General features: G+C 25.4%; 1 protein-coding gene across 1 annotated transcript in view; it reads left to right on the top strand.

The window, feature by feature from the left end:
• Nucleotides 1-2077: 2077 nt before the first annotated feature.
• LOC100205318 (transitional endoplasmic reticulum ATPase) overlaps nt 2078-12513 on the top strand; it is a 19868-nt gene continuing 9432 nt past the window's right edge. Inside the window, exons 1-3 of the mRNA XM_065801111.1 lie at nt 2078-2274; nt 3566-3668; nt 12068-12243. Of these exons, the coding sequence (XP_065657183.1) occupies nt 2264-2274; nt 3566-3668; nt 12068-12243 (290 nt within the window). The 5' untranslated portion in view covers nt 2078-2263. The remainder of the gene's footprint in view (nt 2275-3565; nt 3669-12067; nt 12244-12513) is intronic.

The raw sequence follows: 12513 nt of genomic DNA, 5'->3' as shown, positions 1-12513 counted from the left end.
AATTAAAATGATTGTCAAATATTATGCCAAGGATTTTTATTGAATGAACTCTTTTTACTTTAATGTTGTTTATAAATAAATCAGGAAGTTTCAGGGGTATGTTATCAGTTTTCGAAGGTTTTGTGAACAGAATGTATTTAGTTTTATCAATGTTTACGGACAGTTTATTGGCTTTAAACCAATCATTGAGATTTATTAGCTCTGTGTTTACAGTAGAAAAAACAAACTTTAAATTAGACCCCGAAAAAAAAAATTAGTATCATCAGCAAAAAGAACAAAATTAAGGAATTTAGAGGATAAGTGGATGTCATTAATATATAAGAGAAACATCAGAGGACCAAGTATTGAGCCCTGAGGGACACCATAACTAATAACTTCTAAGTGCGAACAAGTTAAATCATACATTGTTTACGATTTTGTAGATAAGACTGTAGCCATTTTATATTAGAATTTTGAACTCTATATTTTTTTAATTTATAGAGGAGGATTTCGTGATCGATAGTGTCGAATGCCTTCGATAAATCACCAAAAAATCCAAGTGTATAATTAATGTCATCAAATAGTTTTAAAATATTGCTAGCCAAATTCATCACTGCATGCTCAGTGCAATGACTTCTCCGAAACCCAAACTGTTTAGCATATAAGTATTGTTGTTATCAATGAAGTTATATATTCTTTTATACATAATACGTTCGAGAACCTTTGAAAAACAGGAAAGAATTGAGATGGGTCTGCAGTTTGATTCTAAAGAATCGTTGCCGTTTTTATAAATTGGAATTATTTTAGCAAGTTTTAATTAATCAGGAAAGTCCCCGTTTTTTAATGAAAGTTTGAAAATAACGAAAAGAGACAATTCAATGATAACAAAGACACTTTTCAAAACATTTGCATTAATTTCATCAAGACCTGGACTTTTATTTGTCTGAAGCAAGTCAAAAGCTGAACGAAGTTTTTCGATGGAAAGTTCCGAATTGTACATAATAAAATCTGGTTTTTTCAAAAAAAGACTGAAATGTTTTGCTACATGGAGAGATTTCTTTGGCTAAATTTTTCCGAACATTTATAAAAAAATTATTCAGTCTCTCAGCAATTTTTTTTTTATTAAAAATTTCACTTTTATCAGTTTTCAGTCGATTAGGGAGGTTGCTAGATGTCATTTTTGTTTTCCCTGTTATTTCTTTGATTATAGTCCAAGTATAAACATGAAATTTACACCATTTTAGTAATAAAAGTTCGAGTTAACCGGTGTTTGGCTTACCGCGAATTAACTGCATAAAATATACAAATAAATAAACATAATAGTACAGAGCCGTGGCTAACCTATACTCCATGCTTAGTGAAAAATTTAAGAAATTAGGGCCCTGTTAACAGTTTTTTTTTGGGGGGGGGGGAGGTGGTTTCCAATCCACAAGCCACAGCACTGCAGTGTAAATTGGTTACTAAAGCAATCCAGTAAGTCAAATGAGCTATGTAGAAGTTATATAATATATAGTCCACATATAAGCCCATTCTTGCAAAACCTAAATTTTTGAGTCTTGCTTTAAAACAATTTTGGGAAGTGACTGAGACTGTATTATTATCAAGTAAGTTCCAGTGTAAGCAACTTAACTTTTTATTTGAATTCATTTTTTGGTTTCTATGATTTTCACTTTAGTAGAATAAATTGTGTGGATAAAACTTTAAGCATACGAATGTTGAGTTAGACATTATTATTAAATTTGACATTATTATTAAGTCTTGACATTATTAATTAGTCACAAGATCAAATTGGTTATTTCCTTACCTCATCAAACTGTACCGCAACAACTTCTATCTTTAAATGATTTTAAAAGTTTATAAGTACAACTAAACAATAAAAAATACGAGTTGTAGAAGTTTGTACTATCTTTTAAAAATGATCTGCTCGGTCAATTGTACTTACTTTGCTCTACATAAATTTTAGTTTTAGTTCAACAACAACTTCTTTAATTATTTTAAAAGTTTCTAAATACAACTAAACAACTAAAAATACTAATAGTAGACGTTTCATAATTAATTTTCTGAATTAATGAAAAAATCTAAATTTCGAAGTTCCGATGACTGTTATGCGCATGTGCATCACACAACACTGAATCAGCAATTTGCTCGAAAGTTATAAAAATCGCAACAAAAAAAATCGTTTAACACGATATTCAGAAGTTCCGACATTGATATCTATTGGCAATTTTTAACTGTCATTTTAAGCAAATTTATTTTTTAAATAAATTTATTGAAAACCTTTAAAATGGCAAGCACGTAAGTTTTTCCTCTATTTTAATTTTTTAAGTTTTGAAAAAAAGTTTGTAATCAGCTAAAATATTAATTTACGTTGTATTAAAAGAAAAGAAGTATTAGTATGATCAATCAGCTCAAAATTTATCATCTATCATTATCTTTAATGAAGAGCTCGTTTTCATGATAAGAATTTTAGTAAAATAGAGTAAAATTTCTTAAAATAACTCCATAAAAAGTTATTTAAGATTTTAAGAAAGTTTAGAAAGAAACTATACCTTAAAAAAGTGTATATCATTTTAATGTTAAGTTGTATATCGATGTTGTATATCGATGTTATGTTAAGTTGATGTGTAATGTGTTAAAGCTGATCTTTTTAAAAATATTTTTTAGGAAAAAAAGTTAAAACACAAAATGAAAAAAATAGTTCATTAACTTTTCTATTTTTTTTATTTGGCATTCTAAAAATTGTTTCAAATTATGCACAAAATTTACATACTACTAAGGCAATATATAGGCAATATTGCTCTACCAAGTTTATTTATTAACATTTTATTAAAATTTTAATAAAAAATGTCTTATTAATTGCTTAATTAATAATTGTTAAATTTTAATAAATTATGTTTTAATTAATAATTGTTTAACATTTTTAATATAATAATTGTTTAACATTTTTATATTAAAAATGTTAAATTTTAATATAAAAATGTTATTAAAAATTGTTAAATTTTAATATAAAAATGTTATTAAAAATTGTTAAATGTAAAACTTTTTCTATTAAAAAAAAAAAAATAAATAAAAGAAGAATCAGACCACCATTTAAAAAGACTTGTGCATCAAAGATTTAAAAGTTATACAAATAAAAAAAAAAAAAAAAGTTATACTTGAATGAATAAAAAAAAAAAGTTATACTTGAGTGCATCAAAGATTTAAAAGTTATACAAAATGTAATATTTAGATATTAGTTAGTAATCAGGTCTTTAATATTTTAATGTTTGAGTATCATTATCAGTTCATAAAATTTCTCAAATTTAATTATTAGATTCTAGCTAATTAAGTAAATATAGCAGCGTAATATTTATAATAGTATAACGCAAAATAACACTGTATTTTTTTAAAAATTATTATTTATTAATGTTTTAGTTTTAACCAAATAATTATTAACCAAATAATTATTAAGAATTTTCGAAAACTTAATTGAAATTCTTTTTTGTTCATGCATGTCTTTTAATATATTTTCAAAACCTTCATAATAGTATAGGTGTAATAATTTGTTTAAATTTTACTGTATCACACTTATAATTTTTTAATTTAGTGATGAAATTGCAACTGCCATTCTAAAATCTAAAGCAAAACCTAACAGGTTAATGGTAGAGGAAGCAGTCACTGATGATAATTCAGTTGTAACAATGTCAGCAGTGAGTAAAATTATTTTTTTTTTTACTTTTTTAAAAGTTATGTCTTATTTCTAAAAGTTGTTTATATGAATTTATCTTGCTTAAGAGGCTGTGAAAATAATATGTGACACTTTTTTGGGTATTTTTAGAGATCCTCTTCCCTATGTGACATTTTGTGGCATTTTTAAGAATTCCCCTCCCCCCCCCCTTCCTCCCTGTGTGACATGACAAAGACAAAATTTGGAATTTTCATAAGTGTTTATTTAATTGAAACAGTTTATGTTTTTTTAAAAAAAATACAATTTACATGTTATTTTTTAAGATTTAAATTTGTTCTCAAATCGGACTTTGATCTTCAAGTATTAGAGTTCCATGTTCTTCAATAATTATTGAAGGCCAGTTAAAGTTAGAGGTATCAACATTGTTCTAATCATACCACTCAATTGTTTCCTTGTTCGAGTTTAAAAAAACGCACATTAAGTAATGGATTTTTGAATCTCATTCGATAATCCATTACTTAAGCAAACTGTTTTATATTGTTTGTTTATTTGACAGTGGCAAAATTCTTTTTGGTAAGGAATATCGAATGCTTGGACATGATTATTCGTATGGCAATCCTTTGGAAAACTTTATATTCTATATTCGTTTGTAAATTCTATGTTCATAGGATCAGAATTTCTTTTTATTCGTGCAAGTACCACTAAAATAGTTTCATATGGTGTAAATTTAAATAAATCTGTTCCAATCATTTAACAAAAACAAATTTTATTTTACGTATTTTATTTTACATCTGACGACAGTCTAAGCTAATCAGGTATTATGTAAGGTATAATTTACTAATTAGGTAGTATGTAAGGTATAATTATACCTTACATACTACCTATAAATACCTATTTAACTTTGAGTAAAGAGAATGTTAGTAGAATTTAAAATTTTTAGTTATAGGCATTCAAAATTCAAGTTTATATTCCACACACAATATCTTTATCTGAAACTAAATAAATATTTATATGTAGCATGTAAGGTGTTATTCTATTAAATATAAGTATTAGAAGTAGGAATTATTAATTATAAGTATTTAAGATAAGGATCTTAACTCTTTCACTAGCACAAGTTGCTGACAGTGGCTTTTGATTTTTTTTTTTTAATTTTTGCTGCAAACCGCTAGTAGAGGCTTTCAAGTATGCTTCACAATTTATCTTGTTTTGTACATTAATTTTCATTACAGACGCATACAATTTGTTTGTTTTTAAGGTTTAATCAATTCTCTACATAATCAAGAACAAATAAAAGCTATATTATATAACTATAAAAAGTTACCACTTGACAAAGTTAAAATATCTTAAGTAATCCTTGATAAAAAAAACTTCAAATTTAGTTCTAAAATAAAAATCAGCGTTGACTTGTAAAATTTAACTTCTAGAAGTGTATAAGTATTTAGCTAGGTAATTACAAAAGTCTTTTGAAGAAAAACATTTTTTTTAATACATTATATTAGTTTAGTTTTGGACTTAATGTTTCAGTTACTATTTATAAAAACAATGGTTTTAAACACTTTGCATTTCTTATTGTTCATGATGTGTGTTAAAAACTTATTTAATTAAAAAAGATATAGTTTGTTATGCTTTCAAAGAGATTATTCTAATTTTATTTAAAAAAATGTTGCAGCGTTTCCTCAAAAAAACAAATTAGTATTAGACAAAAGTAGAAAAAATAACAACTGAAAGATTTTTTTCAACCATAATTAATGTCATATTTTACAAATATACAAAAATAATAAGATTGTTTAATTTTATTAAATTTTTTTGATTTTGGAAAAATTAAGTAGTTCAAACTAACATTTCCTGAATCTTAGAAAACTGTGATTTTTTTTTTGTCCTTTTTTATTCATTGTTTTGTTTGTTTCAATTGTTTTTTGAATTTCTAAATGTGTTGTCAATTTTATGAGACTCAAAAATATTTAGACATTTAGATATAAAAAAATATAATTTTTTACAAAAATTTTAAATGTTGTATATTAATAGTTTTTGAGTTTATAAGAAATGTTTCTTAGCTTTTCTAATTACCAAACAATTTTTCAATGTGGATATTTTGCTAATTTGATAAAAGTATGAAAGAGGTGAGTTAAGATAAGAAAAGGAGACATAATCTTAGACAGATTAGAAAAAATATTGTATCAAACGTTTGTTAGAGAAGATTAAAGTGGTTTAGATATCAGCATGTAGATAGATAGCAGCTTCAGGAAAAAATGTTAGTGTTAAAGTAAGAAAACTTGAAGCGAATGCCTTACATATTGTATAAATAAGCTTTAGTTGAGGAAAGAAAATGCTCTAGATGGTATATATTAGAAAAACAGCATAAAAGAGGAAGGCTAAAGCCTGATGGTGAAATGGTGAAGATGATGATGTTAATGATGATGATGATCATGATAGCGATGATGGTTATTATAATTATGATGATCATGTTGATCATAATGATGTTTATATATTCATATATATACAAAAAATAACATGAATTTTGAATTGAAAATATATATTTTAGGATGTATAAATGTTTATGCAGTCCTGGTCACAAACCCGGCCCTGGTAAAATTTTAACTCTGGTGGCTTACTATCTTATACATATATGTACGCTACACATTTTTTTTAAATTATTTTAAAGTTTAACATCCAGGATTTCACATATGTGTAGTTTAGAGGGTTCTCAATATGATGTTATGAAAGAGTTTTTTTACAACTGCAATGTTACAACTATTTTCATTGTGATACCACAATACATTTTCTTAACATTTCCATAAATGAATTAAAATATGTTAAATTTTTGAGTTTTTAAAATAATTATTTCTTAAATTTTTAATTGCCACTTTGCAGCTACAAATGAATCTTAATTTTTAAAAAATTAGCGAGTAACAAATAAAAAAATTACATTAATTTGTTTACTTTAATTATTCAAAGTTTATTATTTTTTTAAATTACATCGCTCAATATATCGTTTATTAAAAAGTAATTGCTGCGATTTAACTTGCGTTTTAAAAAAAAGTTTAACTTACGTTTCGTGCGAACTTTTATGCAGCCGTTTATTTAAAATTTAATTTTGAGTAAAAAAAAAAATCTTCAGGAAGGAAAACAGAAAAAAAAATTACAATAAAAATAAGCTGATTTTTTTAAAAAATAAAATAAAATTTAAAAATTGAACAATATTTAGTAATATTTTTAAATAGATTTGACAGTTAAGTTAAAAATCCAAGCGTTAAGATTTTTTAAATCTGAATTAAATTATTTTTTTTTTTTATCAGGATAAAATTTTTTTATTATTAAATTAGTTTTAAACTAAATCATGTACTTTTTATCAGAATTAAATTATCGTTTTATGATCTTTGCTTCAAGCTTAAAAAAATTAATCATTGCAATAAAATAAAAACGAAATAAAAATAAACTTTTAATTTTATTTGAGTTTTTTTCATAAGTAAATATTTACAAATGAAAAAATTTGTTATTTAAATTTATTATTTAGATAGCGCTTATATCAAACATAACTGTCATTCAAACCTTTGTAACAAATATTTTTACATAAATGTCATTCAAAAGTTAATGTGACTTTCGTTAAAGTTAATTCCTTTTATCTTACTGCTTATAGTATAATTTAAAAGTTAAAAAATGATAAAAAGTTGCTTAACCAAAATTCCTTACTACTCACGTAAAAATGCTTACATAAATCGTTCTACTCTTAACGCTTCAAAACAAGGCCTGCAAGCTCCTACTCTTATCCACAATTAAGGATTTACATCAAAGTTTTTCTTGTCCTAGGTAAGTTGCCACTGCTATAAAACTTGCACTAAGCCCAAACATGCTTCATACATAGTATGTATATTATCCATAAGACTTGCTTATACTTAAAAATTAATAATCTTGACACCCATTTAGGGTCAGACTGACCTTCCTCAGTTTAAACTGAAAAGTTTCCCCTATAAAAAATGAGGCTACTTAAAAACAAGGCTGACAGTTGTAGTGCAAAACTAATTTTGGAAGCCCATTTAGCCCCTGGCATTAACAAGATGGGTTTGTAAACAAGAGTCCTACACAAAACAAATATATATATATATATATATATATATATATATATATATATATATATATATATATATATATATATGCTTTATGTAATTAAATGACAATCATCAGTCGTGAATACACACAAAAAACATCAAAAAACCGTTTAAAAAACTTAAAATTAAATACCGTAGAATGGATTCAGACGTGATAAACAAATCTGAGTAAAAACAAAACAAGAAGCCGTAATAGTTTACTAGTCTCCTGTGTCAAATAAAGAGAGCAAGATTTTCTTTGAATGTCGACACTGAGATGCAATTTCATTCTTTTTGTTTAGTAAATTAGTTCCACTATGTGATAAAATTACATATTTTTCATAGAGACAGAGGTGGCATATTTTTGTTGTAAGATTATAGGGTCTGCAACGTTTAATTATTCTCCACGTTAAGATAGGTTTTATGTTTTGACCTTTCAAGTTCCATACTTGCTTTGAAAGTTCAGTGTCGTTTCTGTATTTAACTGAAGCAAAGGATTTTAGATGATTAGCGTATCTTAATTTAAATGATGTGTGACTAATACCAAAATATGCTTTTTTGTTACCTTCATTATTAATTGTAGCTTGGTAAACAATATTGTTAAACAAACACTGTTTGTTTAATGGACAAATTGATTTATTTACACAGTTACATTGCTTGGTTTCTATTTGCTTGTTTTTGTGCAATATTTTATGATTGTGTGAGTTGATTATTGATTTCAGGTTAGGCATGCAGCTGTAACTAATCTTGATGAAATTTCGATTAAACATTTTATGAAGCTTGTGGCCTGGTGGAAAATAAAATCTATAAGAGCCAGAAAACGGTTACCTATTTTTGTTTGGACATTTATACTGTGCAGAGGGTTGTACCAAATTATATTTTGTTTGCGATGTTTTTTTGCAATTCTATTGTGGAGTAGAATTCATGAAAGTAGTTTTGTTTAATGACATAGAAGATAATCTTTGTTCGATATTGCGAGGGATTGTTTTAATTATGCTCGGAGGGTGGTTAGAGTTAGTGTGGATATACCTTAGTTGGTTGTCAGGTTTGCAGTAAGGTTGGAATGAGTTGATATCTAGATTTAACGTAACATCAAGATAGTTTACAATTTTTAGATTAGCTTGGATGGTGATGAGTAGATCGTTACTTTTAAAGATACTTGTTATATATTTTTAAATTTCATCCATTTGCTGACCGTTTTTGTTTTTAAATTCGGTTAGGCCGTCATCACGATATAATCCGAAATCTTCCTTATTATAATGCTGTGAAATTTGAAATTGTTAAAAAATTCCCACTAGCTCGCACACGTCAGCACCATCAAATGCCCCCATTGTGACATCGAACAATCCTCCTCTTTTTTTGATCTACGCCGTCTCGTTATTGAAAATTAGGGATTTTCTTGCATTTTCTATGGCTGATGATTGCCTTCGGGCATGAAACTTTAAGTCCCGCTATTTAGTTGTTTTTATTCATTTAATTACATAAAGTATAAATTGCTCTATTATTTGATAATATTGAGTACTGTCATACGAACAAGAGTTTTTGTATTTTACACTGCAATACTAACTTATATATATATATATATATATATATATATATATATATATATATATATATATATATATATATATATATATATATATATATATATATATATATATATTAGGGGTAGTCAAAAAAAGTAAATTTTAAAAACAAAAAACCATACCCCTAAATTTGGGGCAAATATATAAAAAAAAATGAGCCTCAAAGAGTTTAAGCGCTGTCAGATGACTTTTTACCCCCCCCCCCCCTTTCATACTTAAAATTTAGGGGGGAAATGTCCAAAAAGTGGTTATTTTCAGACCTCTTGAAGAAGGGGTTAAATATTTTTTTTTTCAAATTTTTTTTTTCACTTACTATATAAAGAACTATATTTTAGTTTAAAACTGTATAATTTTTTTATTACCCCTCAGAAATTTATGTTTATATATATATTTTCAAATTTTTTTTTTTCATTTACTATATAAAGAACTATATTTTAGTTTAAAACTGTATAGTTTTTTTATTACCCCTCAGAAATATATGTTATAAATTTCTGAGGGGTAATAAAAAAAATTAATTATAAGAACCCCTCTATTTTATTCCAAAACATGAACAAGGGGGCAACCACTTATATATATTGCCATCTTACCTATAGATTGTTCTGAATGGTCATTTACAAATATTAAAGTTTCAGCATATTTTTGAAAACTTTTAAAGCATGATTGGAAATGCCAATAGTTTGGTGGAAGCTAGAGCCAGTTACTCGTTGCTTATCAAGACCAATCATGTCAAAAATCAGGTAAGAAAAATCATCAACTAAGACAGACAGGGATGGTGGTTTTTTTAGAATATCCAAGCCCGTTAGAAGCTGGTTATCTAAATAAAAAGATTTTAAATTATCAATGAATCATTCGAAAAAGGTCTCATTAATAATTCCAAATAAGATTCATTACTAATTCCAGTATTAGCAAAAATGTTTCTACCTGATATAGCTGGTTTTGCCTCTTTTATAATAAAAAGTTCCTTTTTCATTGACCTTAGTTGAGTTGCACTCATTTCTAATATGTTTATTTTATATACTAATCTAAAATTATTAGAAAAATGTAAAATTTTAAATTTTCAGAAGTTGTACCAAAATATAAATATACAATAATAGGCATAACAGAAAGAAAATGCATAAAATTACCAATTTTCCTGATTTTCAATACCACGAAACATAAATTTTTTAGGGGTAATAAAAAAACCATACAGTTTTAAAATAAAATATAGTCCTTTATATAGTAAATATAAAAAAAAGTTTGAAATAAAAAATTTAACCCCTCCCTCAAGAGGTCTGAAAATGACCACTTTTTGGTCATTTTTTCTTTAAATTAATGGTTTGAGGGGTGGTCAAAAGTGATCCAACAGCGCTCAAACTTTTTGAGGCTCATTTTTTATATAATTTAGGGGGTATGGTTTTTTTGTTTTCAAAATTTTCTTTTTTTGACTCCCCCTAATATATATATATATATATATATATATATATATATATATATATATATATATATATATATATATATATATATATATATATATGTATATATATATATATATATATATATATATATATATATATATATATATATATATATATATATATATGTATATATATATATATATATGTATATATATATATGTATATATATATATATATATATATATATATATATATATATATATATATATATATATATATGTATATATATATATATATATGTATATATATATATATATATATATATATATATATATATATATATATATATATATGTATATGTATATATAAAAATAAAGTAAAAATTAAAATGCAAGACCAGAATATTTCTTTTATTAATTGATTGACTGCCTGCCCCCAACGAAACCCTCGGTCGAAGTAGCAGCACTCCCTTGCGAGTCAGGCTATTTGTCAGTCGATGTAGTAGCACTTTGTTGCGAGTCAGGCTATAAGATAGTCGATGTAGCAACACTCCGCGCATGATTTACAGTAAAAGAAATAAAAATAAAAACATTGTTTATATTGTTAAAAACATTCAGAATGTTTTAAAAACATTCAGAATGTTTTAAAAACATTCAGAATGTTTTAAAAACATTTAGAATGTTTTTTAAAACATTCAGAATGTTTTTAAAAACATTCAGAATGTTTTTAAAAACATTCAGAATGTTTTTAAAAACATTCAGAATGTTTTTAAAAACATTCTGAATGTTTTAAAAACATTTAGAATGTTTTTAAAAACATTCTGGTCAATAAAATTTGCCTTTTTGCGGTTTTTAAAAAAAATAATTAATTTGTAATTAAATTAATGGTTTTAACTTTCTGACAACGTGCAAATATTGGACGAAAGTCAAAGGTAATTAAAAGTGACGTATTTGTTGGCATAGGAATCATTTTTTTCCTTCCGTACTCCCAAATGCAACAATATATATATATATATATATATATATATATATATATATATATATATATATATATATATATATATATATATATATATATATATATATATATATATATATATATGTATGTGTATATGTATAAGAACATTGAGCACTCTATTTTGTAGAGTACATTTAAAATTACTTGTACATTTATTTTATATATATTTTTAAAAGAGGTCAGTAATGAATTTTGTTACATTTGTGATCATTATTTATTACTTGTTATGTGCATTGCACTGAAGGGTGTCTTTTACTTTAAAAGTATAAAATAATATTATAATAAGAAAAAAACCTATTTTTACAAAAAGTTAGATCTTACCCTTATAAATGTTTGTAGGAAAAAATGGAAGAACTTCAGTTGTTTCGTGGTGATACAGTCCTTCTTAAAGGCAAAAGAAAGAAAGAAACGGTATGTATTGTCTTATCTAATGAAGAAGCCGCAAGTAATGATAAAGTTGGAATGAATCGAGTTGTGCGACAAAACCTTAGAGTAAGACTTGGAGATATTGTAAGGTAATAAATTTATTTTGCAATGTATATTATTTACCTGTAAAATGCAAATAATCTTAAATGTTTTTTTTTATTAACAACTATAAAGGAAAGCAATCATAACTTAAATATATAGATATATATATATATACAGGCTTGGTCGGGAAGCGGGAGCGATCGCTCTCGATTACTGACCACGGAAATAACATTTAGTTGCAAAAAACTGGCCAGGTTTTGTAGTCGTTTTGAGAACATTTAAGTTTATGTATGTCCGAAAAAAAAAAAATTGTTTTA

The sequence above is a fragment of the Hydra vulgaris genome, chromosome 07 (genome assembly GCF_038396675.1).
Source record: "Hydra vulgaris chromosome 07, alternate assembly HydraT2T_AEP".
NCBI lineage: Eukaryota > Metazoa > Cnidaria > Hydrozoa > Anthoathecata > Hydridae > Hydra > Hydra vulgaris.
Note: the sequence above shows the minus strand (reverse complement) of the source record. Positions and strands in the feature narration are given on the sequence as shown.